Here is a 27989-nt window from a genome sequence, read left to right on the forward strand (position 1 = left end):
CTTAAATAAACACATCATCACTGGAATTATTTAAATGATCTTAAATAAACACATCATCACTGGAATTATTTAAATTATCTTAAATAAACACATCATCACTTGAATCATTTAAATTATCTTAAATAAACACATCATCACTTGAATTATTTAATTTATCTTGAAGTCTTTCTTATAAATTATGAAAATTAAGGGTTAAAAGACGATTTTAATCACCGATTTCGCCCTCGTGAGGGAAGGTCAAAAGTGCCGAATGAGCTGAACTGAATCACTGAAAACACACACACACACACACACACACACACACACACACACACACACACACACACACACACACACACACACACACACACAAACACACCGCATGTGCAAAACATCTCGTCGTATCGTGACGTCATTTCGAAAGTTGGGTGTTCACCTCCACTTTTCAAGTCACGTGCTTTGGGGAACAACAGTGAAGGGGTCATGAAATAAAATCTCAGGGAGTATTAAAACATTGTTTCGACCCAGTTTTGAACCAGGAACGTTTGGTTTGTTGAGTGAATGTGATAACCACAACACTATGGAAACTCGCCTGAGTCACCACCCCCATCATGTTCTTTAATAAATAATCTCTCACTGGACATCACATGGACGTTCAGGAAGGAAGCTGGGAATTTGAAGGAAGTGGATTTGGGGTGGATTAACAGGGGTAGGAAATATTGAGGATTTGGAAAAGACATGGTGGTCAACAGCTGGTTTGAAGACCTGGTGGGAAGAATGGGATTGAAGAGAGTGAGGGAGTTTATTCCAAAGGTGGGGAAAAAAGAGGAATGAAAAAGTGAAGGTGAGCAGGGATTCGTGATTATTGTTGTTTTACCAGAAGGGGGTTGTTGGCGGACCTTGAGTACCCTGCAGAAATCTTGTGGGGACAAATCGCAGACAGAGCTGGGGGTACCGAAGAGGAGACGGTAGAAGCCAGAAAGACCACCCACCAACCTGCGGTGAGATAGTGAGAGGCCCAAAGAATCAGCCTTATTGCATCCTATATTTCTTGGTTTCCATCATGTGAAGCTGATAAAGTTGAGAGGCAGGAGCACCATCCCAAATGGAGAGCAGTACTCAATCAGGCTGCGGACGAAAGCTTTGAATGTGGTCTTTTCACTCCACGTGCTTGGGGTCACAACAATAACGGGGAAGAGAAAAAAAATCTCAGGGAATATTAAAATGTTGTTTTCACCTGGATACCTTTCACGTGTTAGGCAAATGTCATAACCACTACACTGCAGAAACCTGCTTGTGTCAACAACCCCATCATGTCCTTTAATAAATAATCTCCCACTGGTGACAACACATCATTTTGGATGATTGATGAAGAACGAAACAGAAAAGCGAATGAATCTGGTGTTCAGAATCAGTGTTCTCCTCCATTCCTCATGTCGTGTTGAACTGTTCGTGACGTCACTCACTTCGTTTAAAAAAATCCACATTTTATTTAATTTCGTGCACAAACAAAAACTTGAGTTCTGGATAACGCTAAATGAGTGTTGAATAATAGTTTTTGTGAAAAAAAAATGAAACCGTGAAAAGTAAAAATAGCATGTTTCCGCCCGGTTTCGAACCGGGGACCTTTCGCGTGTGAGGCGAACGTGATAACCACTACACTACGGAAACTGGGACACACCAACAACCCGACAGAAGGCTGACAACACTATCTTACTGAATGGATTGTTTTCATCACCATACAGTTTAAAATATCAAACGTCATTGGGGAAATTTTCTTTTCATTTCCTCAATTACTGTAAAAAGAAGAAACGGAGAACAAGGCGGAAACGGAGAGAATCCGGAAATCATCAGTCGTGCTCAGTTCGATGGAGTAATTTCACACAAAAACTCATGTTTCACTGATCGTCGACTCCATCGGGTCAGTTGTTCGATTACTCGTCAAATGTTCTTTTACTTTTACTTTTCTTCACTTCCTCAATCGCTTTTCCTTTGTTGTGTCACACTCGAACCTCCTTCGTCTCTGCTTTTTCTCAGTCCGACCATTTCCTTGGACTCGAGATGGGTTCGTTCGATGTTTTAACACTTCATCTTCATCATCATCATCATCATCATCATCATCATCATCATCATCATCATCATCATCATCATCATCATCATCATCATCATCATCATCATCATCATCATGTACGAACTTCATCACATCGCGTTCGGCCGTTTGCGCCTGCACACTGTACAGACTACAGTGCAATACAGTACGGTGCGGTGTTATACGGTACGGTGTTATGCAGTACAGTGTGGTGTTATACAGTACGGTGTAGTACAGTAAGGTGTAATGCAGTTAGGTACGTTGCGGTGTTGTACGGTATGGTGTAATACAGTAAGGTGCGGTGTTATACGGTACGGTGTTATGCAGTACAGTTTGGTGTTATACAGTACGGTGTAGTACAGTGTGGTGTTGTACAGTACGGTGTAGTACAGTAAGGTGTAATGCAGTTAGGTACGTTGCGGTGTTGTACGGTATGGTGTAATACAGTAAGGTGCGGTGTTATACGGTACGGTGTTATGCAGTACAGTTTGGTGTTATACAGTACGGTGTAGTACAGTGTGGTGTTGTACAGTACGGTGTAGTACAGTAAGGTGTAATGCAGTTAGGTACGTTGCGGTGTTGTACGGTATGGTGCAGTTGTACGGTATGGTGTAATACAGTAAGGTGCGGTGTAATACAGTACGGTGTTGTACGGTGCAGTGTTGTACAGTATGGTGTAATACAGTATGGTGCGGTGTTGTACTGTATGGTGCAGTTGTACAGTATGGTGTAATACAGTAAGGTGCGGTGTAATAGAGTACAGTACGTTGTAATATGGTGCAGTGTTATCCAGTACGGTGTAATATGGTGCAGTGTTATACAGTACGGTGTAATATGGTGCAGTGTTATGCAGTAAGGTGCGGTGTAATACAGTACGTTGCGGTGTTGTACGGTGTGGTGCAGTGTTTGTACAGTTTGGTGTAATAGGGTCATTCCATGTCAAATCGTCAAAGAATCTGCCGTCATCTCTCAGATTTTTGTTAAACTTTGGGAACCAATTGGGACCCATGAAAAACGGCAAGAACTCAAATATTTTTGCAAACAGCCTCTTAATTTGTGAGATACAGACTAACGAACTTTGGACTAATTAGCACGACGTCGCGAATTCAAATGGCCATATCTCTAAAAGTATAACACCTAGAGGGCTGGTTTTGGTGTCATTTTAAAGGTATTTTCATGCCCTATGAATTTGTCTGGGCAACATTTTCCTACCTCCAACCACAAAAAAGTTATCACAAAATATAAACTTCAATCGTGAATCCCCAAAAAATGTATCCTTCAAATTTCTTCAAATTCATCCCAGAGGTACCTTATGATGTCAAGAAGCTTCCACATAAATTTTGTGATGGGCACTCCAATAGTTTCTGAGATATGAGCAATAATGTACATGTATGTATGGCATCTTCTTCTTCTTCTTTCGGCTGCTCTCGTTAGGGGTCGCCACAGCGGATCATCCATATGATCCACATAGTGATTTGGCACATTTTTTACACCGGATGCCCTTCCTGACGCAACCCTGGTCGCCTCTTGCGACACAGGGATCTGGTACACCTATTTTAACCGGGGTATACACCGGCCCAGTACACTGGTACTCATTTAGCCAACCTCAGAAGGATGACAGGCTGAGTCAACCCCCTGGTGTATTAATTCAGTGGCTCAACGGGGCTTGAACTCAGGACCTTTTGGATCCAAAGCCGCTGCCCTAACCACTGCGCCAACATCAGGCTCATGTACGTATGGCATATAGGTTCGAAAATCAGCATTTGTAATGTATTATACAATCATTCTAACCTAGCCATGACAGGGAACACAGGGAACGACCATCAATTGCTTTGACGTATCATATACTTTCATTTTCAACTGGGCCTGAGGGGAAGAAACAAGTGCTGCTGTTGCTGCATTGAAGAGGAAATTGAAAGCCTAAGTCAGATTAGTGAACACTGTGTACTTGAACTCACTTATTGATTGTATAATACATTATAAATGCTGATTTTCGAACCTATATGCCATACGTACATGTACATTATTGCTCATATCTCAGAAACTATTGGAGTGCCCATCACAACATTTATGTAGAAGCTTCTTGACATCATAAGGTACCTCTGGGATGAATTTGAGGAAATTTGAAGGATACATTTTTTGGGGATTCACGATTGAAGTTTATATTTTGTGATAACTTTTTTGTGGTTGGAGGTAGGACAATGTTGCCCAGACAAATTCATAGGGCATGAAAATACCTTTAAAATGACACCAAAACCAGCTCTCTCGGTGTTATACTTTTAGAGATATGGCCATTTGAATTCGTGACGTCGTGCTAATTAGTCCAAAGTTCGTTAGTCTGTATCTCACTAATTAAGAGGCTGTTTGCAAAAATATTTGAGTTCTTGCCGTTTTTCATGGGTCCCAATTGGTTCCCAAAGTTTTACAAAAATCTGAGAGATGACGACAGATTCTTTGATGATTTGACATGGAATGACCCAATACAGTAAGGTGTAATAGAGTACAGTGCAGTGTTATACAGTATGGTGTAACATGGTGCAGTGTTATACAGTAACGTGTAATACAGTACGGCACAGTGTTATACAGTAAGGTGTCATACAGTATGGTGCCATGTAATACAGTACAGTGTAATACAGTATGGTGTGATGTAATAGCGAACACAGTGAGCTTCATACTTTAAGCGTGCACGTGAGAGAATAGGAAACAACAACACAATACCCCTGCTTGTTTGGAATCCGTGTTGTTGGCTATGACCTTTTGCTTCCGGTTGTTGTTAAACGCTGTGTGGTGTATAAACACGATTGGTTTTTATTTCTATCTTGTGAATATTACTTAACGCGTGCACATGAGAGAATACGAAACAACAAAAACAACACAATACCCTGCCAATTGTGAATCCGTGTCGTTGCCTATGACCCTTTTGCTTCCGTTTTTGTTTTGTTTCTGGTCTTTTTTTGTTTCCGGTTTTTGTCGTGGGGAATGATGCATGCCGGGAGATAAAGGCATCGTCGGAGACATGAAAGACCCAAATAATATCAGACATGGTGTATATTTCCTCCACTGATTTTAATAAAGATATCTCCCGCATCATCAAAAAATAATATTTAATCGTGATTTACGTTATTTGATCGCTGATCCCGAATCCAGGCCGAAGTAACTGGAAATTGCGTATACAGTTGTGAACAAGTTGTAGGTAAAGTCAGAAGCGAATGTAAGAAGAATTCTACGTTCGCTTCTGGTATTTATTTTTTTAGATGAGATCCTGTTCTAGGCGGTGTAGTTGTCGTTGTGAAGGTAATGTTGAGGTAATATTTACGTTTTTTAGATGAGATCCTGTTCTAGGCAGTGTAGTTGTCGTTGTGAAGGTAATGTTGAGGTAATATTAATTTTTTCAGATGAGATCCTGTTCTCGGCGGTGTAGTTGTCGTTGTGAAGGTAATGTTGAGGTAATATTTATTTTTTCAGATGAGATCCTGTTCTCGGCAGTGTAGTTGTTGTTATGAAGGTAATGTTGAGGTAATATTAATTTTTTTTAAATGAGATCCTGTTCTAGGCGGTGTAGTTGTCGTTGTGAAGGTAATGTTGAGGTAATATTTACTTTTTATATGAGATCCTGTTCTAGGCGGTGTAGTTGTTGTGAAGGTAATGTTGAGGTAATATTAATTTTTTTAAATGAGATCCTGTTCGAGGCGGTGTAGTTGTCGTTGTGAAGGTAATGTTGAGGTAATATTTACTTTTTATATGAGATCCTGTTCTAGGCGGTGTAGTTGTTGTGAAGGTAATGTTGAGGTAATATTAATTTTTTTTAAATGAGATCCTGTTCTAGGCGGTGTAGTTGTTGTGAAGGTAATGTTGAGGTAATATTAATTTTTTTAGATGAGATCCTGTTCTCGGTGGCGTAGTTGTCGTTGTGAAGGTAATGTTGAGGTAATATTTACTTTTTATATGAGATCCTGTTCTAGGCGGTGTAGTTGTTGTGAAGGTAATGTTGAGGTAATATTAATTTTTTTAAATGAGATCCTGTTCTAGGCGGTGTAGTTGTTGTTGTGAAGGTAATGTTGAGGTAATATTTACTTTTTTAGATGAGATCCTGTTCTAGGCGGTGTAGTTGTTGTGAAGGTAATGTTGAGGTAATATTAATTTTTTTAGATGAGATCCTGTTCTCGGCGGCGTAGTTGTCGTTGTGAAGGTAGTGTTGAGGTAATATTTACTTTTTTAGATGAGATCCTGTTCTCGGCGGTGTAGTTGTTGTTGTGAAGGTAATGTTGAGGTAATATATTTTTTAGATGAGATCCTGCTCTCGGCGGTGTAGTTGTTGTTGTGAAGGTAATGTTGAGGTTATATTAACTTTTTTCGATGAGATCCTGTTCTCGGCGGTGTAGTTGTTGTTGAGGAAATTTTTTTTTTTCAGATGAGATCCTGTTCTAGGCGGTGTAGTTGTTGTTGTGAAGGTAATGTTGAGGAATTTTTTTTTTCAGGTGAGATTCTGTTCTCGGCGGTGTCGTTGTTGTGAAGGTAATGTTGAGGTAATATTAATTTTTTTAAATGAGATCCTGTTCTAGGCAGTGTAGTTGTCGTTGTGAAGGTAATGATGAGGTAATATTTACTTTTTTAGATGAGATCCTGTTCTAGGCAGTGTAGTTGTTGTGAAGGTAATGTTGAGGTAATATTAACTTTTTCAGATGAGATCCTGTTCTCGGCGGCGTAGTTGTCGTTGTGAAGGTAATGTCGAGGTAATATTTACTTTTTTTTAAATGAGATCCTGTTCTAGGCGGTGTAGTTGTCGTTGTGAAGGTAATGTTGAGGTAATATTTACTTTTTTAGATGAGATCCTGTTCTAGGCGGTGTAGTTGTTGTGAAGGTAATGTTGAGGTAATATTAATTTTTTTAGATGAGATCCTGTTCTCGGCGTCATAGTTGTCGTTGTGAAGGTAATGTTGAGGTAATATTTACTTTTTTTAGATGAGATCCTGTTCTAGGCGGTGTAGTTGTCGTTGTGAAGGTAATGTTGAGGTAATATTTACTTTTTATATGAGATCCTGTTCTAGGCGGTGTAGTTGTTGTGAAGGTAATGTTGAGGTAATATTAATTTTTTTAGATGAGATCCTGTTCTAGGTGGTGTAGTTGTTGTGAAGGTAATGTTGAGGTAATATTAATTTTTTTTAGATGAGATCCTGTTCTCGGCGGCGTAGTTGTCGTTGTGAAGGTAGTGTTGAGGTAATATTTACTTTTTTAGATGAGATCCTGTTCTCGGCGGTGTAGTTGTTGTTGTGAAGGTAATGTTGAGGTAATATATTTTTTAGGTGAGATCCTGCTCTCGGCGGTGTAGTTGTTGTTGTGAAGGTAATGTTGAGGTTATATTAACTTTTTTCGATGAGATCCTGTTCTCGGCGGTGTAGTTGTTGTTGAGGAAATTTTTTTTTTCAGATGAGATCCTGTTCTAGGCGGTGTAGTTGTTGTGAAGGTAATGTTGAGGAATTTTTTTTTTCAGGTGAGATTCTGTTCTCGGTGGTGCAGTTGTTGTTGTGAAGGTAATGTTGAGGAAATTTTTTTTTTCAGATGAGACCCTGTTCTCGGCGGCATAGTTGTTGTGAAGGTAATGTTGAGGTAATATTTATTTTTTGGTAGCAAAAAGACTTTAATTTGATATGTAAGAATAATTCTACGTTCGCTTCTCGGCTTTGCCTATTCCATATTACAGTTCAGTGTAATACTGCATGGTGCAGTGTAATACAATTCGGTGCAATTCAGTATGGTGCATTGTAGTACATGGTACAGTGTAATACAGTCTGGCTCAATACAGTACGGTGTGGTGTAATGCAGTACAGTGTAATACTGTTGCGGGGCCGGACTTTGGCCGCGAGCACGACCACGTGATGGAGCTGCAGAGTCGGCTCGACCGATCGCCCGGAATTCAGATCGTACTTCTTCGAAAACTCCGGAAAGTATGGGTCCCTTTTTGGACCGTGAAGGGTCAATATTTCCACCACGTGGTCCAGGGTTATTCGCCAATTTTCAAAATACCTAGAGACCACCTGGCGATCTACCGAGTCTTCACACCCTCGACCGCACCTGTACGGAACGAGCTGCTTGGCGTACTCGAACCGTGTGTGACCCGAGCGGAAGGTCACCAAAGTCCCGTCGATCCAAATGTCCCCTTACAGCCGTAACCGCTTTTACTATTTCTCCAACACGCAGCACGCAAAGCCAATGAAAGAATGGACACGAACAAGCTGAAACTTTGAACAAATGGGGTTTATTTATACTGTTGTGGTTACCAGATTCGCAAACCACCATTCAGGTCCCTTAGGTGAGGTATCTCGGTAAGTACATGTGTAGTTAGGTCCAAACCCGTTGTCTAGTGGGAATACATGTCATTTATGCGAGCTGCGACTCTTCAGGATAGCCGTTTTTCTTTTACTATCTTTATTTTGGACCAACCGCCATGATTACCACCACAACCACAACATCAACCACCAACCACAACGCCGCTTCACCACAACCGCCACGACCTTCCCGTCACACCTCGCAACCGTAGCATCGCCACCGTTCTTGCCCCGCTGTGGGTACCGGTGTTGGACTCGTGCAGGGCGCACGTTGAACAGCGTGTACAAAATCACGGATTTTGTGCTTCAAAAACGGATCAAAAACGACACACGCCCACTTTTTGCCGTCCAATCGGTGAGCGAGGGGCGATTTGGCCCCGCCTCCAGGACGATCGATATATGCAAATTTGTGGATCAAAAGCCTTCACGCCCACTTTTTCTCGGGCCAATGGGGAGCGAGGTGAAAGGTCAAAGGGAGGGGGTCAAAGGCGAAGCTACGGGGGGATAAAAGGACCGTGTTCGTCAGTCAGAGCCGTGTGGAAGTCTGGAGCCCGAAGCCTGCAGTAGCTGGAGAAGCTGAAGAGAGTCGAACGAGGAGAGCCCAAAGAAGAGTCCAGGGTGGAGAGTCCAGAGGCGGAGAGGCGGCAGCGGCGAAGGCAGACGAGGGGGTGCTCGCGACGGTGCCGGGAGCTGCACGCCCGAGGAAGGCCGGCAGCGCGACCTGGCCGAGGTGGAGACGCACACCAGGGATAATAAAGATCCTCTATACCCCGAGCATCAGCAACCCCCTCCTGTTTCCCCCCGCGCTGAGATAGTGCGACCAAGGGGGCCCCTTTCCCACCCCCTGCCAGGCACTGTCCGCGAGGCCCGCGGAGTGAGGCGCCATCGCCGCTCCGCGTCTCATCACCAGACGGGTAGGCGCGACCCGGTCTCGGCCTCAGGCCCGCCTCATTCTTGGGGATATTCTTTCCTTGGTTTTGGGTATGTGTTGTCGGCGCCGTCTGTGAAGTAGAATTGTATAAGTGTTGCCGTGTGCTCGGTAGTCGGTATTAGCTCTGCATTGTCTTCGCTTTTACATTTGCTTTTTGTGTAAATGGAATTGTGTTTTCTTTTTTTTGTGTGCTTTTGGTGGAATTGAATATGTGTGCTTTCCGTTCGTCGCAAATAAATGTGCTTTATTGTTGAACTGTTCTCCCGCTTCGCTTCGTCTTTTCCTCCATTGAATCCTCATCTTGCTTCACGTAAAGGGTTGGTAGTGGGCTGAATACGCCCGATAATTAATCGAACCGTCGAGGTCGACGATAACACCGCTCGGTTATTCTGATAGTACGGAACGGGTCGCTTAAGTGGCCCGTGTCCGAAGTCGACCTGCGGCGATGTGCGATCGCCCGGTCTACCCTCCGCGTGGGTACTTAGGTAGGTCGAATTTGGCGAGCAACCCTATCCCACGCGGGGGCTGATTGGCTCGATCGCGGTGAGACCGAAAGGTCCACCCGTGACTGGTTCCCGGCGTTAGTCCGAGAGGGTCACGACTGGATTGTCCGTCCGGTGGGCGACGTGCCGCGATTTGAGTTACGTGGCCGTCAGCACGCCGGCGGGCGCGAAAACCGCAACAATACAATAATGGTGGGGGGGGGGGAACTAGGGAAGCACGTAAAGGCAAAGCTAAACTGAATATAAGAAATGCAAGTATATACAGCAAAGGCACTTAACAGTTTATAACTTGAAGACGGGGCCCCAGACACACACGCGCACACACAAATACCCCAAAATGACTGGACCAAATGGTCTTTATTGAGACCTATCTTGGACCTGTCCGCCTCGTGTGGTCTTCAAGCTGGTCGGTCCAGTGAGAGGTGAGCCGAACCCGGACACCGGCGGGCGACCCTTGCGGTTCCTGCGGGGACTGGCCTCGCTCAAGCTCTCTGTCGTGGTGAGGACGACAAGGACGACGTCGGCCACGACCAGCCAGACAGGCGCCCTGAGATGAGCGCTCCAGCAAGATGAACGATCCAGCAAGACGAAATGTCCAGGTCGGGAGATGTTCTTTTCGGGAGCTGTTCTTTCGTCCGGAGCTGTCCTTGTCGGGAAATGCTCAGGTCGGGAGATGCTCTCTTCCTCCTGAGCTCTGTGCTCTTCCGCTCCTCCGCTCTTTCTTTCCTATGCACCTCCGCCAGCTTGACCCCTCCCCCACTCGGCCCGTGGAGAATCCCGGAGCAGAGGGTTGTTCTCATTCTCTGCAGCACTGTTGTAACGGTCGATTCTGTTGTCGTGCTGATTTATTTTCCAATAAGAATCCTAACTATAAAACTAAATCACAGCGCATGGACATTTATTTACCGATTCGACAAGGGAAAGGAAGCTATCTATAAAACACATACTTACTGATATAACTAATCTAAAGGACCTGAATGTTGTGTGCGATAGGTTTCCAAATTCCTAACAATACAACATGGTGCAGTGTAATGCAGTGTGATGTACTGTTCGAGTACATTTCAGTACAGTACTCGCATGTACTCTCACAGCAAGCATTTCCTCATTCAAGTGACAGTTTCACGGATTATTTATTCTTTCCTTCCCGAGAGAGGAAGTAAAATATCGATGAATGGATTGTGTAAATATTCTGTGCAAAATGATTTTTAACTCCAAATGAAATGTTTTATATTGTTGTAGATTTCCCGCCCGTCATTGAGCGAACGACCACATCTAACCAATAGCGGTCGCTTCGCCCACCGAACAGACAATCCAGTTGCGGCTTTCCGGATCAACGCCGGAAACCAGCCACGGGTGTGTTTTTAACCACACCACAACCTTGTCCGCACTCTACCCGCGCTACAGGGTCCGATCGCCAAATCTTCGATTTACCTAATTATTCGCGCGGGTAGGTTACCGAGAGATTGTACCTCAACGGGACCGCTTGGAAACGAGCCGCTTAAGCAGCTCGCTTCCTTTTAGGATAACCGAGCGGGGTATTATCGCGCAGTCCCGTTGGACCCGATCACTTTACCGGCTATTGAAAAAACCAACTATATTCCGAGTGCAAGATGGGGCAGTTCAATGAGGGAATGGACGCAACGAACAGGTTTACATTCACACAAGGACATTTAGTATAATAAAGCACGTATGCAATTAAACAAGGCAAAACACATATGCAATTATACAGCAACAAAAGCACGACAAAAGAACTACGACCGTCAATACGAAATGCGATGCAAACATTTACAGCACACAAAGCACTGAACAATTTCCTACTTATTAGACGGGCCCACGGATACATGTCGCGCGCGCACACGCGCACACACACACAGACACACACACACAGACACACACACACACAGACAGACACACACACACACACACACACACACACACACACACGCACACAAGAAATGGTGGCAGAGGCCTTTAATAACGGGCTCCAGCTCGGACGACAGGTGAGCTGAAACTCAGAACCTATCTCGAACTTCTCCATCTCGTGTGGTCTTCAAGTTATTCGGACCCGGGCTCCAGTCAGAGCGAGCTGGATCCAATCGCCGTGAGCTGCGATCCTTCCCGAGCTCCCACAAATCCTCCCGCGCTTCTCAACACGTGCTGGTGAGACGAGGCGCCGATCCTTCCCGTCGATGCGTCACTTCCCCGAGGAACCACCTCCACAAAGAGGTCGATGAGTCGCACCAAGCCGGGAACCAAAATGGAGAACAAAGAGCTCCACGAACCAAGAAGAAGAAGCCACGACTCTCAGCTCGAGCCGAGCGACCGGCTTAACTTTCTTCCAAACAGGGCAGCTTGAAGCAAAAAGCTCTCCTGAGCCAAACAAAAGCCGAAGCTCACGGAATCATCAAAGCAAAAAGCCTCCTCCCGAGCCAGGCCTCAGCCGAAGCTCACTGAGCCAGCCGAAGCAAAAAGCTTCCGAAGGCCTCAACCCTAACCCAAGCCAAGCAGGACCCGACGGTCTGCTGAACGACTCCCCTCAACTCCCTTCTCCAACTCTGCCCCCGAACAAAAGAAAAGATCTCCTCTTATCCTTCTCCCGCCCTTCCCCCGCTCCCGGCGTGACTCATGACTCATGCCCTCGTGCTCCATCCCCCCGCTCAACCACGGGTGGGAGGGAGTTGTTGACATAATGTACCACGGGGCGGCAGGGTTGTTCTTCCTCTTCGCAGAAGAGGGAGGAGGGATGTCTCCATTGTTCGTTCCCGAACTATTAAATCGATCCGCAGCGCATCTAATCGATTTCTGAACTTTTAAACAATGGAAGGTGAGCTATCTAGGGAACAAGCACTTATCGACATAGCTGACTAAAGGAACCTGTATGTTGTGTGCAATCGAATTCCAAATTCGTAACAATATTATATGATCAACTGCATGGTTTGGGGTCAGGGCTTTGGGTCCGACAGGATGGTGCAAAGGTGGCACACCTTCATAAGGGTCAGCCTTTGGGTCTTCTGACCTGTATGGCCTGGAGTTGATTCTGCACCCGATTTTTAACACCAAGGAATGCCTCTCAGTTTGGGACGTTAACCTGAAGACCCATCTGCCAGTATTAGTTCATGGACGACAAAGATCCCACTGTGTGTTTTGTTTAATAGAAGGCAAGTTAGCAGCGGTACCTTCGCCAATTAGAGGATCTGGGTATCAGCGGATTAACTTTCCTACGCCACGACCAGTATGATGCCCCAACTATCTGCTCTGCCATGGGATAGATGATGACGATGATCTGATGAATACCTTGTTCAGGAAGCGATGAGTTGTCGACGAGCATGGAGGTATTTGTAATGCATCGACATAACGGGGTGTTCGGAGAATTTAATATCCATTGATAGTTGATACAATGTTTCACTTTTGTTTCAGGACTTGTGAGCAATGGCAGCCAAAGTGTACTTCCCATCTTGCTGCCTGCCTGCTCAAAGTGCCGTACTCCTCGGCTGCAAGTTGGGTCGGCGGGACTCTTTTCTAGTTCTGGCCACCATGTCTTTCCCTTTCACACCCAATCGGGTGAAGTCCTTTTTGGCCTCCGTCGCACCACGTGATACCCCTCCGTGGTGTGACTTTCGTCCCGAAGTTTTGGGCATTTGCAATGTTTCTGCCGATTGGAGAGTGTAAGTTACAATATCTTTTGCTTTATTCAAATTGTTGCTTCAGTTTGACAATTGCACTGTCTTTTTATTACATACGCGTGGAGCACTTGTGGGTCTGTGTGTACAGGGGGGCGAGTCCTTGATGATTGTGCAAATTGTTACCTTCGCCACCAAAGGTGGAAGGACGTTATGATTTCAACTCCGTTTGTTACTTGCAAAATCAAAGACTTTTCAAATATATTGGTGTTAGTCGATTTTGTTATTCTGTCTGTCTGTCTGTCAGTCAATCACCGACGGGTCACAATTTGAACCGTTCTTCACGAAACTTCACCACATTGTAGAGTTTGTCATAAGGAAGAAGCCGATTGTTTTTGAGGTCAAAAGGTCAACAGCTCAGGTGGTATTTCTGAAATCCTCAATTTTAATCCGATTGACTTGAAATTTGAAGAGGAGTTGATTATTTGGTCATTGAATTCAACCACCAATTATTTTTGAGTTGTGGATTTTCGTAAGTATCGTGCTCTGCACGACGTCATCTTCTTGTTTGTTACTTGCAAAATTGAAGATTTTTCAATTGTATTGGTCAGTGGATTTTGTTATTCTGTCTGTTTGTCTGTCGATCGCCTACAGGTCACAATTTTAAACTGATCGTCATGACACTTTAGCAAGTTGAAGAGGTAGTCTCATCCGAGCAGCCTATTGATTTTGAGGTCAAAGGTCGAATTTCTAAAATCGTCATTTTTCATCCGATTGACTTGAAAGTTGAACAGGATTTTCATATTGCGTCACTGAATTAGGAAAGCAACGATTTTTCAGGTCAAAGGTCAACTCAAAGTCAAACTTCTAAAATCATCAAATTTCATCTGAAAAATCATCAATTTACATCCTATTAACTTGAAAATTATACAACAATTGCATCGTCCATCAATTAATTTGGAAACCAACTATTTGAGGTCAAAAGGTCAATTCAAGGTTAGACTTCTAAAATAATCAATTTCAATTTGAAAAATAACTTTCATTCGATTGACTTGAGATTGTCAATTATAATCTTAATGAAATGGACAATTTGATGTATCCATGGCAACCTTATAAGAGGGGGGTGGATTTTGCAAGTATCGTTCTCTGCACTACGTCTTTTTCTTGTTTATTAATTGCCGGAATCCTTTGGATTTCGGCAATTATGTTGGTCGGTTGTGTGTGTCTTTCTGTGTGTCTGTCTGTCTGTCTGTGTGTTTGTTTACCCTGTAGTAGCCACAACGTTTCAGCGATCATGGCCAAACTGGGTACAGACGTCGGCCATGGTCCAACTTAGACACTTGTCGTTTTTGGTGAATTTAGGTCAAAGGTCAAGGTCACCAAAAAAACCGAAATTCTTATTTTCGCAATATCGTCGTATTGACTGGTCGTATCGACTTTAAACTTAGAATAAAATGGTCGTATCGACTTAAAACCAAATCCAAAATGTGGATCTTTCAATACTGCATCCTCAATAATATGTCTCATTGGGGTGTTACACCAACACCCTTCTTAGCGGTGGGGGGTCGAATGTCATGGGGGTCGGGTCAAAATTTTCAAATTGCGATAAAAACATCATTTCAAGTCCGATTGACTTCCAAGTTATGATCATGACCAAACTAAGTGCTATAACTCATTAAACAGCAGCACTATCAACTTATAAAAACCAAATTGATTTCCAGGTTTTTGTTTTTTCAGAGATCATGGAGATATGACAAAGTTATTCCTGCAATTCCTTGCTCAACGAGCAATTTCATTTGTCTGTTTGTGTTTCAGGATATCTCAAAAAGTTGTGGGTGGATTCGGATTAAATTTGGACAGGTTGGGTGTGTGACCACAACGAATGGTTTCCATTTTGGTGAAGATCCGGATCTGGATCTGACTACTATAATTTTAAAAATGATTCTTCACCATTGAGAGACATGGCCAAAAACGATATGTAGCACGATATCTCAAAAAGTTGTGGACGGATTCGGATGAAAATTGGTGGACAGGTTTGGTGTATGATAGACAAATTGATTCATTTTTGGTGAAGATCCTAATCCAGATCGTGATACAAAAATTATTTAATTTGTTTAAGTGATTCTTCCCCTTCGAGAGATAGGGCCAAATATGATATACAGTATAGCATGATATTTCAAAAATCTAATGAGCCAGATATGTTCTCATGGATCAGGCATTGCATGGCAGAGGTAAGTACTCTACTGAATGCCCTTCTAGTTCGAAAATGTGTTGGGCCCGAAATGTGCTACTGGATCAGACATTGCGTGGCGGAGATATGCGCTCTTCCGAGTGCCCTTATAGTTTTTTTACGCGTATAATTCACCATTTCCCCAATTGTTAAGCTTCCCCCAATATGACAAGGGAAGGGTTTAGCTGTTGTAGGGTTTGTTTATACAATTGGTGCCCCAAATTTTTAATGGTACCTCAGAGTTTTAGACCCCTGAGAGTACTAAACCACCAATTTGGTGTTTTTGGGGTTTTTTTCCTTCCTGCACTCTCAAGTTCTCTCAATTTCCGAGCTGTATATCAGAGCCTGCTGGGAGTTTCAGAATGAAATTTTGTACCAATAATGGGAATAAAAAGTACGTGGGGCTTGCGTAATTTTTTTTTAACCTTGACCTAATTTTTAACGTCGTGACTTGATTAGAAACATTTAAACATTTTTCACCATAATTTGACTAAGCTTTGTTCAATAGGAGTGAAATTTAATCTCTCTAGATAGCCTCGGGCAAGGTGCATTTATGCTTCATTTACATCATAGCCCTCCCAGTTAAAGGTCAAGGTCAAATGGCGGTCTGAAAAAGAAAAAGTGTGTATATTTTTATTTTTTGTCATCACTATTTTGCCAATGCGGAATCTCAGACCGCTTGGCCTTCCATGTTCTTGCATCATAATAGCATGCCCACACTGAAGTTGTGCACCTGATATTTGTTTCATGTCCTCAACCTATTTTTTTTTTGTCAGATTGTGACCCAATTAACAAATAAACAACTTTTTGATCATAACTTGAATAATTTTTGTCCGATTTTTCATGATGTTGAGTTTTGGGGACAGATGATAGATGGAGACGCATTTCCTTAATTTAAACTCTATCTATAAATGCTAATGGTCAAGGTCATAATATGGTAGTCCAAAAAAACAAAAAAAGAAGCCATTGTGAGATCGCTAGCGCCGGGGGAGGCTTACCCCTGGTGGTCGCTTTGTGATCGCAGGCATCGTTATTATTATTTTGTTTTTTTTTAATATTTAATTTGTACTTGAGAAATTGCTGATGAATAGTAAACCTTTTATAAAAAAAAATAAAGTCACAATTGTCTGTCATCACTCAGGCTTGATGATGAATCCAGTTTAACTGCTCATAGCCTTTGCAAGATATTTAATGGAGAAGCCTGGCTGGAGGTGGAACTTCATGCCGGTTCCACATCACCGTCGTCCTGCAACATTTATCGACGAGATACGAATGGTCACTATAACCTCAGGTCACCACGGACTGTTGTGTTTGCTCATTACAACCAAAGAGAGGCTGTGACTGTGAGATGGCTGGCTGAGGATAGCAGCGATTTCACGAGTATGGAAGAACAGACTGCGGATGTAACCAAAGAGCCTTCAGAAATGGCTTTATTTTTCACAGCCTTGTCTTGCAATGAGCAAATATTTTTGCCTCCTCCCTGTGAAGACGATTTGGAGGAGAAACAATCGACGGGATCAAGCGTTTGTCTCCGGCATTGGCAGGATGCCGGTCCTGAAGGTAGCATCGTGGTGGAGCTGGGAAAAGCTGCGTGTAGGCCGATTCGTCGTGTCGGGGCCTGGTTTTTGGCACTGGTTGCCCCCCTCTTTATCTGCAGGTATGCACGCTGTGCTAACTCTTGGTGGGTCATGTTTTAAAAGCTGATGGTATGAATGGGTCTTGTCTTGTCCTTAAGGGTGGGCTTGCTTCCGAGTTGTCCTCCATGTGAGGTAGATTCCGCTTTTTGTAGACTATGGACAATTGCACCTTTGCCTTGGATTGGTGATTGTCTTTCCACTTGGCTTCAGCTCCACCATCAGCATGACCGTCTCCGAGTCGTGTTTTCTCCTCCCGTTGTTAAAGTTCCTCCTCGTTTGACCCCACCAAGGTAAATCATTTTCACCTCTCACCATTTGGCTTGCATTTTTTAAGAGGGCCACGTAGGTATATTTGAGTTCGTTTTTTACCGAGCTGTCCATACCGCACAGGTGTGCAGACATGATCTGTTCGATGCTGCTGGACTCCCTGCTCGGGTTGCTGCTCATAAGTCACATTTATCCACACGGACACCTCGAGGCCGCCACCGATGCACTTCCGGTCTTTACGCAGGTTGATCACTGATTTTCAACGATGCTGTTTCGTTATTTTAGTAGTTGTATTGTACTATGAGCTAACAAAAAAAAACAAAAAACCTAACACAAGCACTGGGAGTTGCATTTTAAGAGTGAATATTGTTTTAATGATGAACAGAGTTCAGAATTGTGAAATTAAGGAAAATTTCTATTTGTCCATCCATCCATCCATCCATCATACTCGGGACCATACTCGGTGCAGAGCGTTGATGCTGCCTCAGCACTCTCCTTGGCTATTGGGCACAATCCTGGACGGGTCGCCACAACGAGACAGTATACCAGGATGCTGGCACTGATTTTGCCGAGCTTAGAAGGATGACAGGCAGAGTCAACCCCACCTGGTATTAATTCAACAGCTGAGTGGGATTTGAACTCAGGATCCTCGGACCACCACCCAAACCATTAAGCCAACACCAAGCACGATAAAATTAATACATTACTTACAATATGGCCTCGAGGTACGCACACTCGCCTCTAAGCTGTCTAGCCTGGGTTTAAATCCCGGCGCAGCTATAAACTGTCATCCAGGTGTTTCACAGACAGGGTGATTCATCAATGTTTGTTCCGTCCCTCGGATGGAGGTTAAACTGAGTATCTTGTCTGCCGGCATTAGTTGGTGGACGTTGAAGATCCCATGGTGTCCTTCATGAAGAGTAGGCGAGCTATCACCAGGATCCTGAACGAATTACAAATTCCCGCCATGACTAAATGCTCGGAAGGCAATGACAAACCACCCAGTATCTCCCTTTACTTGCCAAGCAGCCACGGAACTGCCTCCAGGCAGAGCACCTTTGCCATGGATCGGTGATCGTCTAATTCTCTACTCTCTTGATGGGGTGCACATCTGGCGTGGATGTAGCGCCTCCATTTCTCTCTTTGACTTTCCTTCTTCCAATTCTTTCAAATTTCTCCATTCTGTCACGACCTGTACACCTCAAATTAGGCATTCATCAGTGTGTGAACCTTTACTCGTGCATTACACTTAATTTTTCCAAGGTTTCTGATTTATCTTTTAAGGTTAAAGCAATCCTACCTGATTGTACGCTTATTCTGATGCGTTGTTAAAACGAAATGAAATCATTAAGTGATATAATCTTCCTTTTGGACATAGAGAATGACAGATATATAAGAAAATGGACACATTACACTTCACGCATAATTGGCACAGGTTCGATGCACTGCTCTCGATGGAAACAAAATGGCTTCTCCTTGCAAGGGGTAATGGAGGTGTATTGGGTGGTGGAGGGACAAATCGGTGAAACCGCTTCTTTAAGAGCATGTGTTTGTTTGGTTTTTGCTGTGTTGCTCAACTCTACGCTTTGAAGTGGTTTCCAATAAACCCCGTGCGGTGTGTCAACGGTAGGCTGTGGCGGGGCACCTTCAGGAGCTTTTGCAGTGGCTGATGGGTGCACCTGCTGGCCTAAAGCTCAACAGCACACTCGCGTGCACCCTGGGACGCTTCTTCCTCTATCATATCCATCTTTGGCTGAGTGAGAGCATGCGAGGAGGAGAGAGACATTTTGCGTCATTATTTTCTGAGATAACTTTCTGAACCTTCACATTTGACTCTTTGCTCGACCCACCTGAGCACCGAGCTTCCTTCCCTTCCTGCATCGCAGGCTACGTGTCCATGCTAGTACCATATGTGGGACCGGTCTTGTGGTACGGTGGCCTGCTGGCGACACTGGGGGTCTCTCTGCTGCTTAGCATGCTTATCGACATCACTTCGTTACTCACCGTCCACGTGTACTGCTTCTACGTGTACGCGGCCAGGTGATACCACAAAACTACATTTTGTGTTTACCTTTTTTGTGCTTTGCATAAATATGCCTTTGTGGTGAGAACAATAACCTCAGACACTAAGCTGAGCGTACACCATACGACATGCTCGATGTTAGGCTGTACAGGCTGCAGGTGTGTGGCCTCTCCTCGCTATGGAGGTTGTTCCGTGGAAAGAAGTGGAACGTCTTGCGCCATCGTGTCGACTCGTGCCAGTACGACGTCGATCAGGTATAATGAGGAGAGCCCTTCGGTATAATTTTAAAATGTTTATCGATTTTGCCAGCCCTAGTTAAGGTTATAACCATCACGATTCCAAGGTATGAAGGATGTACTGACCCAAATACTTGACAACATTTTCTCACCTTGTCTTTGCAGCTCTTCTTGGGTACTTTGCTCTTCACAATATTATTGTTCCTTCTACCGACCACTGCTCTCTTCTACCTGGTATTCACCTTGGTATGCCTCCTTTGTATTAATGGCATGATGTTGTCGTCACTAGACTGTCCCAGTTGCCCAGTTCGAATCCGGTGATTCATATCAAAACAACCGCGGCAGTTACCCATCTCGGAGACCTCCTGTTGGATCCCCGCATCCAGAGCCGTGTTACTGTGCAGATTGAGGTCCTTGAGGCGAGTGCTGTGTTGATAAGCGATCACATGGTCTATCTTATCAGGGCCAAGTAAATCCTGACCACGTGACACAAAGTTCTGGACCAATTTACTTTTAACAGGTTTTACAGAGATACCAGATGAAACCATCAGAACAAACAGAATCGAGCCAGAGACCACGTCACGTTTGTAAATTGTATTGAAAACAAGCAAAAAGTCGGGAATGTACGAGAAGCAATAAACAATGGATCCAAATTTATTTAACGAATGCCAAGTTATTCCTTTACTGACATACGTGCCCAGGAAACAAACCAAGTGAAGGATGGCATTCGAGGTCCGTCAAAAAACTAACGGGACTGACTTCACAGAAATTTTATTCCAAAAAATATATTGAAATCACACCTTGTCCCCTTCAAAATAGTTTCCCTCCAGTCTCACGCACTTGTCCATCCTCTTCTTCCACGCTTCGATGCACCCCCGGAAGGCTTCTTCTGGAATCCTCCGGAGCTCCGTCGTCACGGCCCTTTTGATGGCCTCCACATCAGGAAATCGGGTCCTCTTGATCACCCCCTTGAGCTTGGGGAATCGGAAAAAAAATCACAAGGGGCCAAGTCTGGCGAATACGAGGGTTGCTCCAGAGTTGGCACGTCCCTCTCCGCCAGAAACTGTCAGATGCTCAGGGCACTGTGAGCAGGGGCGTTGTCATGGTGGAGCACCCAGGCGTTGTTCTCCCACAGATCCCTCCTCTTGTCCCGGACTGATCTCATGAGACGCCGGAGGATCTCCTTGTACACGTATTGATTCACTGTTTGACCCTGTGGTAGAAACTCGAAGTGGACGATGCCCTTGATGTCATAAAACGTGATGAGTCAAAAAAAAAGAAAACATCAGTTTGTTGATGAGCCGTGAATAAGCGAGAAAAGGACTTGAGGGAGGAGGAGGGCGTTGGTGGTGGAGGGTGGTTAACCTCTGACAGTTTCATCAACGTTTTGTGGAAATTCGAAAATCATTCACCGTTTGAGTTAAATCGTACCGCGATGTAACCCATTGACAGCATGAATATGGCGGTCAGCTCTCTGGTGTGACGTCACGGCGAAGCGTGAAGAGGAAGAATTTGACTACAAATTGCAAAATTACTTGCTTTATAAATCATAAAAAGACACAGGGCATGAAGGGATAGATTTATCATCGAGGTGGTCTGAGCGTTTGATTCCCCTTTGAAGAGATTAAAACACGGGCTTCCCTTGAAGGATGCGAATGTCACCCTGTGGTACCCACTATCATGGAACTGGAACTCTCCAAGGCTGTAATAACAGCACTTTGTACTTGTAAATAAAACAAAGCCATATTATATGGCGCTGCCTTCCTTTCCCCTCGCCTCATGCTTACCTCCACTGAAACCCTCTCCCCCCCCCCCCCCCCCACAACTCGTAGCTTTATTTAACTTCGCCAAAAAATGCGACAATCTCTGAAATGGAGCCAGATTTCAAAATTTCAACGGTGGAATTGATCTTAGCAGCAGTTCCGACTACTGGAAAAGTGTTCATTCGCTGGAATTTTTTATTTTTTTTTAAGTGTCTCCGGACAATTTTGTGCGGCCACACCATTACTTAATGGCCACACCATTACTTAAAAACCATAGATTATACAAATGCAGTACTTACCTCAATATTCTGAGGCAACACTCGTCTCCAATCGTGTTTCCAAGACGAGGCATGTTTGAATTGGCCAAATCAAAATGGTGGCGAAGACCCCTGCGACGTAATGTTGAGCTGACAAAGGATATAAGCCTTTCATGAAGGTAAGCCGTGGATTATGTTTAAAAGGTGTGTTTTAATTTACCCAAACACCCAATTTTCATTCATAAACTCCTTTGGACTTCCCTTAGTATGTATGTAAAATTGGGGTCGCAAGGATTCATGGTTTTGGAGTTATGGAGGAGACACACTGACAATTATTATTACCTCTGCCACCAAAGATTGAAGGAGGTTATGTTTTCACCCCTCTGTTTGTTTGTGTGCAGGATATCTCAAAAAGTTGTGGACAGATTCGGATGGAATTTTGTGGAGAGGTTGGGTGTGGATAAGGACAAACTGATTGGATTTGGTGAAGAACCAAATCCAGATCCAGCTACTAGTTTTTATTTTTTTTTTAAGTGATTCTTCATCATTGAGGGATAAGGCTAAACAGATATATAGCACGATATCTCAAAAAGTTGTGGACGGATTCAGATGAAACTTGGTGGACAGGTTGGGTGTGGACAAGGACAAATTGATTCGATTTTGGTGAAGATCCGGATCCGATTACTTGAATTTTTTAAGTGATTCTTCACCATTGAGAGATTGGGCCAAAAAAAACAATATATAGCACGATATCTCAAAAATGTATTGGGCCAGATAGATATGTTCTCATGGATCGGGCATTGCGTGGCGGAGGTATGTGCTTTACCAAGTGCCCCTCTAGTTATAGCTGTATTAACCCTCGGAATAATTTCTGCAACAATATAAATTCATTACCGATGCGAGCAATGATGAAAAATGTCGTGGTGATAACGGAAGTAATGATTGCGTTTTCTCACCTTGTATTCAGTTGCGCTTGATGGTGATTGGAGGACAGGTCGTTCTCTCTCGAACCATATGGTTGATAAACGGCCTGCCTGTATTCTCCCTTGTCCAACGCCTCCTGTGCGGCTACAATCTCGCCGGTACGTCTGATTCCCGTTGCCTTTTGCTTGCACCTCGTACGCTATCGATAGTGAGTAGAACACGTAATCGATAATTTTATTGTGGCATAAAATTGTTTTTCTTCTCACAGGTGGAGTCGAGTTTGAGGTTCTGACGCAAACGTCCAAAAGCATCCTGAACGTCTCGATGCAGGTGAGCAGAGAGAGAGAGAGAGAGAGAGAGAGAGAGAGAGAGAGAGAGAGAGAGAGAGAGAGAGAGAGAGAGAGAGAGAGAGAGAGAGAGAGTGTGTGCCACAGTCTCTTTTCACTTTGACTGTGACTTCCACCTGTCAATTCCACACATTTCCCCTCCCCCACCTCTCCTTGGTGACGCACCGCCGCCTCCACTGCAGATTCAGCCACTCTCCGTGTGGGCCGTACTTCGTCGCTTCTGGCTCCCGAGTCGGGTGATGGTTCATCGCTCTCCCAATCCTACCCAACTGGTCGCCACCATTCTCAGTGGAGAACTCGTCCAGCCTTGGTATCGAGGAGGCTCTGGGTGGAGGTGAACACTCTACCATGCTGAACGCTCTGATCAAGTCTGATCACTGCCAGTCTGTCATGTAACATTGCTCAATCACATACAGGCAGCATTTAGTAGTAGTAGTAGTAGTGTGAGAAGCGTGCTGGCATCCGATGTCGAGGTTAATGCAGATGTGCAAGACTTCTGTGATTTTTTTTTTTTCCTCCTCAAAACCATTTCACGATAGTCAGCAAGAAGAACACTACCACTGACACACAACTCATTGTCAAACTACAGCCCTTCTCTTTAATTTAGATGAACAGCCTGTGTGTTACCAATCAAATGGGTCATCGACATATTATTCATAATATTCTCAAATTTGAAGGGTTTTTGACCCCGTATACATGTCCCTTCTGATGATGTTTGTTGTTTCTCTCCCTAATCCCCACACTCCCCAACTTGTCTTCTTTCCTTGGTTTCTCCTTTCCTTTCATCAGTTTTATTTCTCTCCCTTTGACCCCCCCCTCCTCCCACATGCATAGGTAATAAATGGATGACCCAAACCCCTACAGTCGGTGAACTCTGAAACGGTTATTCACCTTTAATGAGCTGCAATCATGCACGGTTGGTGAACTGCTGCATTGCATTGCATCGTACGATGATGCCAGAGTGAACGCATGATCAACTTTGCTCTGTTCACAGTACCAAGCTTTATGGGTACAGTATCAACCTTGTAAGGACAGTGGAAAGTCTTCTATTTTTCTTTTTCTTTTTGTTTGTTTGTTTATACAGTTATGGCTCATGGAAGAGTTGGAACACAACATATCAGGACGGGACAGTGGACAGAGAAGGGGGAAATGCCAACAGCAGGGTGGAGGGAGAAAAGAGACGGACAATGAGTGATGCAGGTAACGAGGGGTAGTGGAGAACGCAAGGGGTGAACAAGATGGACATGGAAGCAAAGTTTGGGGGATGGGGTAGAGGGTTAACGAGTGCAGAAAATATGGTTTTTGGATTGGGGATGATCTGAGATGGTGGCGAACAGCTGTTTTGAAGGCCTGGAGGGACGAATGAGATTGAGGAGAATGTGCACGTTGATTCCACAAGTGGGGGAAAAGAGGAATGAATGTGTGAAGATGAGCAGTGATCCTGGATTTTGGGAGTTTCACCAGAAGGGGGTTGATGGTGGACCATGTGAGCACTGAATAAACCTGGGGGGTGGGGGGGAGGACAAAGCACGGAGAGGGCGGAGGGTGCAAGATTAGAAAAGAGGTGGAAGAGGACAGAGAGACCATCGATCTGTCAGCAATGGCAAATTTCAGTGAGAACACCATCTTTCAGATGTGACCTTCAACTGGAGGTCCATTTTGGCAGCATTCACTAGTTAATGCTAAAGATTTTTCAAAAGATCACGATGCCTTTCAAAAAGAGTAGCCCAATGTGGGTGGTTATGGTGGCCAGATTCCATATTCTTGCCCTGATCGGTACTGCTAGGAAGGCAATGGCAAAACACATGGTGTATTCCTTACCGTGACACTCAACTTCAGCCACACTGGCTCCCTGGCAAGATGATGGACTCGTCACGATCAGTAAAGGGATTTATTATCAACTATCATGTACCATGCTCTATATAGTGTGTCGCTTCTCCCAAAGCAGTTTCATGGCTGGAGTTACAATCCTGGACAGGTCACCACTCAGACACGTGGAGCACAGTAGGAAATTGGAATTTGTTCAGCGTGTGGGCAATACCTCGTCTACTCTTCGGGAAGGATGTGATAGGATTTTTGACGCCCACCAACGAATGTAGGCAGACGGGACGCCTGCTTAACGTCCATCCAAGGGACGGCACTCATGTACATGAATTTCCCTGCCTGTGAAACACTGGGATGACAGTTTATAGTTGGGTCAGAATTTGAACCCAGGCTACACAGCTTAGAGGTGAGTGTGCAAACCAATCGGCCATCCTGCCAGCACATATACACTATACATCGGCAAAACGAAAGATGGGTGGGATTGAGGATAAACTCACCCCTGTCCTTCTCCTCTTCCTCCCCCACCTCGTTCTCATCTCCCCCCCCCCTCATTCTTCCCATCTCCCCCTCCCCTCACTCCTCTCATTCTACTGTTCCTTTTGTTCTGTTGCATCATGATCCATTCAGTGTTTTAGCTCTTCCACCAAGAAATGTTTTCATCCATTGTCATCTCCACACCATTACTGAAAACACACAGTTGAGCTGGTTCTTCAACCTGTTGGTTTAAGCTCGTCAAGCCTGTTTGAAAGCAAAATAAAATCCTTTTGAGTGGCCACCATGGTGGTGTGCTTTATCCAGATTTGACTAGATGTACTACATCCAAATGTATAGGTTGTCCACAAGTTGCCATTCTAAATTAAAACCGTAATGATAAAATAATGTTAAGCAAAGTGGCACTTGATGTATGTGAAAAAAAACATTCCTCAAAGTTTTATTGTCAAGACTATCATCCCCACCCGAATGGACTTGTGGGGACTGCCACTTTTTTTTTTGTATACCTTGTCGAGGCTCGTATGAGAGCTAACACACAACGCACATCAAGGGGGGCATGAGACAGGAGGGAGGAAGTGGGAGGGACAAAATAGTGGGGAACAGAGACATTAGGAGATCTGTGGAAGGGAGAGGGATGGGATGGGGAATAGAAGATGGACATTACAGGGACTTTCAGGAAGGAAAGCAGGGAATTTGAAGGAGTTGGGCTTGGATGGATTATCGGGGGATAGAAAAGATCGAGGATTTGGATGGGGGATGATAAAAGGTGGTGGTGAACAGCTGTTTTGAAGGCCTCGAGGGAAGAATGGGAATGAATAGAGTGAGGGAGTTTATTCCAAAAGCGGGAAAAAAGAGGAATGAAAGAGTGAAGGTGAGCAGTGATTCGTGATTTTGGTAGTTTTACCAGAAGGGGGTTGTTGGGGGACCTTGAGCGTTCTGTGGAAATGTGGGGACAAATAGCGGAGAGAGCAGGGGGGCAAGGCTGGAGAGGAGATGGTAGAAGACAGAAAGACCACCGACCAACCTACAGTGATTGAGTGAGAGGCCTAAAGACTCAGCCTCATTGCGGGAGATGCCAATGATCCGAAATGCCTTGATTTCTACAGCGTGAAGCCGAGAAAGGTGGGAGGCAGGAGCACCAGCCCAGAGGGGAGAGCAGTCCTCCATCAGGCTGCGGACAAAAGCTTTGTAAGTGGTCAGGAGCTCAGGTGGGCCGAGGAAGGACCTTGCACGATGGAGGATTCCCAGTCGGGGACTGGCTTTGGAGGCGAGGTTTGAAATGTGGCTTTCCCAGGAAAGGTCATGGCAGATAGTGAGACCCCGAAGCTTGAAAGAAAGGACTTCTTCCAGAGGATTGTTGAGAAAGTGGATGGGGGGGGTTTCTAAACGGTCCTTTCGAAGAGACATAGTGAGATTTGTCTGGATTGAAAGACATGTTCCACGTGTTGGACCAGTTTGTGATTTTATCCAGATCAGCAGTGAGCGAAGAAGCTGCTGCTTGCCAGTCTGAGGGATGACCGATGGTACGGCAGAGGGTGGAGTCATCAGCTTTCACCCTGGCAGGGGTGAAATATACTACCATTAGTCCAATACCACTCTCCCTAAACTCCACGTACCGCTCACAAATCGTTTCTCTGCATGGTGGCGCCTTCCATCGGTCATCATCAAGCTTCGTCAAATCCATGTTGCTGACTTTGCTTCCTGAAACCAGGAAACACTGCCGTGCTGCTTCCTCATTTCACAATCGGCATTTAAAAGGATAGAGCATGGACAAACAATGCTGGGAAGGCAATGACAAACCACCCAGTATAACCCTGACCAAGAAACTTCTTGGGCAGCACCCACACCCAGTCGAGTACGGTTCTGTACAACAAATCAAACATCATATCAAAACATAAATCATATATCAAATAAATATATCAAATTAAAACATCAAATGATATCAAAACATCATATCAAAACATAAATCATATCATATCAAATAAAAATATATCAAATTCAAACATCAAATGATATCAAAACATAAATCATATCAACTCAAAATATCAAATCACACCAAAACGTCAAATCACATCAAAACATAATATCAGATCATATCATCAAAGCATTCAAACATCAAATCATATCAAAACATCAAATCATGTCATCAAAGCATCATATAATATCAAAACTAGAAGGGCACTCGGTAGAGAGCATACATCCGTTAGGCTGATAGGCTGGATCTGGATTTGGACCTGAACTAAAATTTATTCAGCTTGTTCTTGTCACCGAACCAACTCACCCACCAAGTTTCATCCGAATCCGTCCATAACTCTGAAATACCGTGCTATATATCATTTTAGCCCTGTCACTCAATGGTGAAGAATCACTTTTTTTAAATCTCGGATTCGGATCTTCACCAAAATCGAATCAATTCTTCTTTGTTACATCCCCAACCTGCCCACCAAGTTTCATATGAATCTGTCCGCAACTTTTTGAGATATCCTATTATATGTCGTTTTTGGCCCTATCTCTCAATGGTGAAAAATCACTGAAAAAATT

At 44.2% G+C, this 27989-nt stretch overlaps 1 protein-coding gene and 1 non-coding gene across 5 annotated transcripts; one reads left to right on the plus strand and one right to left on the minus strand.

Annotated features, from left to right (window-relative positions):
* Positions 1-1577: 1577 nt before the first annotated feature.
* Positions 1578-1650, minus strand: TRNAV-CAC (transfer RNA valine (anticodon CAC)). Its single transcript has one exon. It is a non-coding gene; the product is annotated as a tRNA-Val (tRNA).
* On the plus strand, positions 1632-25734 carry PIGQ (phosphatidylinositol glycan anchor biosynthesis class Q). 4 transcript variants are annotated; one of them, XR_015051608.1, is made up of 14 exons: positions 1632-1900; positions 13246-13493; positions 16820-17335; positions 17468-17605; positions 17706-17826; positions 19213-19339; positions 19469-19622; positions 19748-19859; positions 20007-20087; positions 22829-22943; positions 23054-23115; positions 23315-23466; positions 23967-24048; positions 24217-25734. XR_015051608.1 is itself a non-coding variant. In XM_085856616.1 (13 exons), the coding sequence occupies exons 2-13, from the start codon at positions 13258-13260 to the stop codon at positions 23968-23970; spliced, it is 1818 nt and encodes a 605-aa protein (XP_085712742.1). In that variant the 5' UTR covers positions 1632-1900; positions 13246-13257; the 3' UTR covers positions 23971-25734. The 4 variants fall into 4 exon arrangements, 3 of the variants coding, with proteins under 3 accessions (XP_085712742.1, XP_085712740.1, XP_085712741.1); XM_085856616.1 differs by having other exon boundaries at positions 23967-25734; XM_085856614.1 differs by lacking the exon at positions 1632-1900 and adding an exon at positions 1908-2044 and having other exon boundaries at positions 23315-25734.
* Positions 25735-27989: the final 2255 nt, after the last annotated feature.

This window comes from Eptatretus burgeri, chromosome 15, assembly GCF_056783735.1.
Source record: "Eptatretus burgeri isolate ZD-2024b chromosome 15, Ebu_testis_v1, whole genome shotgun sequence".
NCBI classification, from domain to species: Eukaryota; Metazoa; Chordata; class Myxini; order Myxiniformes; family Myxinidae; genus Eptatretus; species Eptatretus burgeri.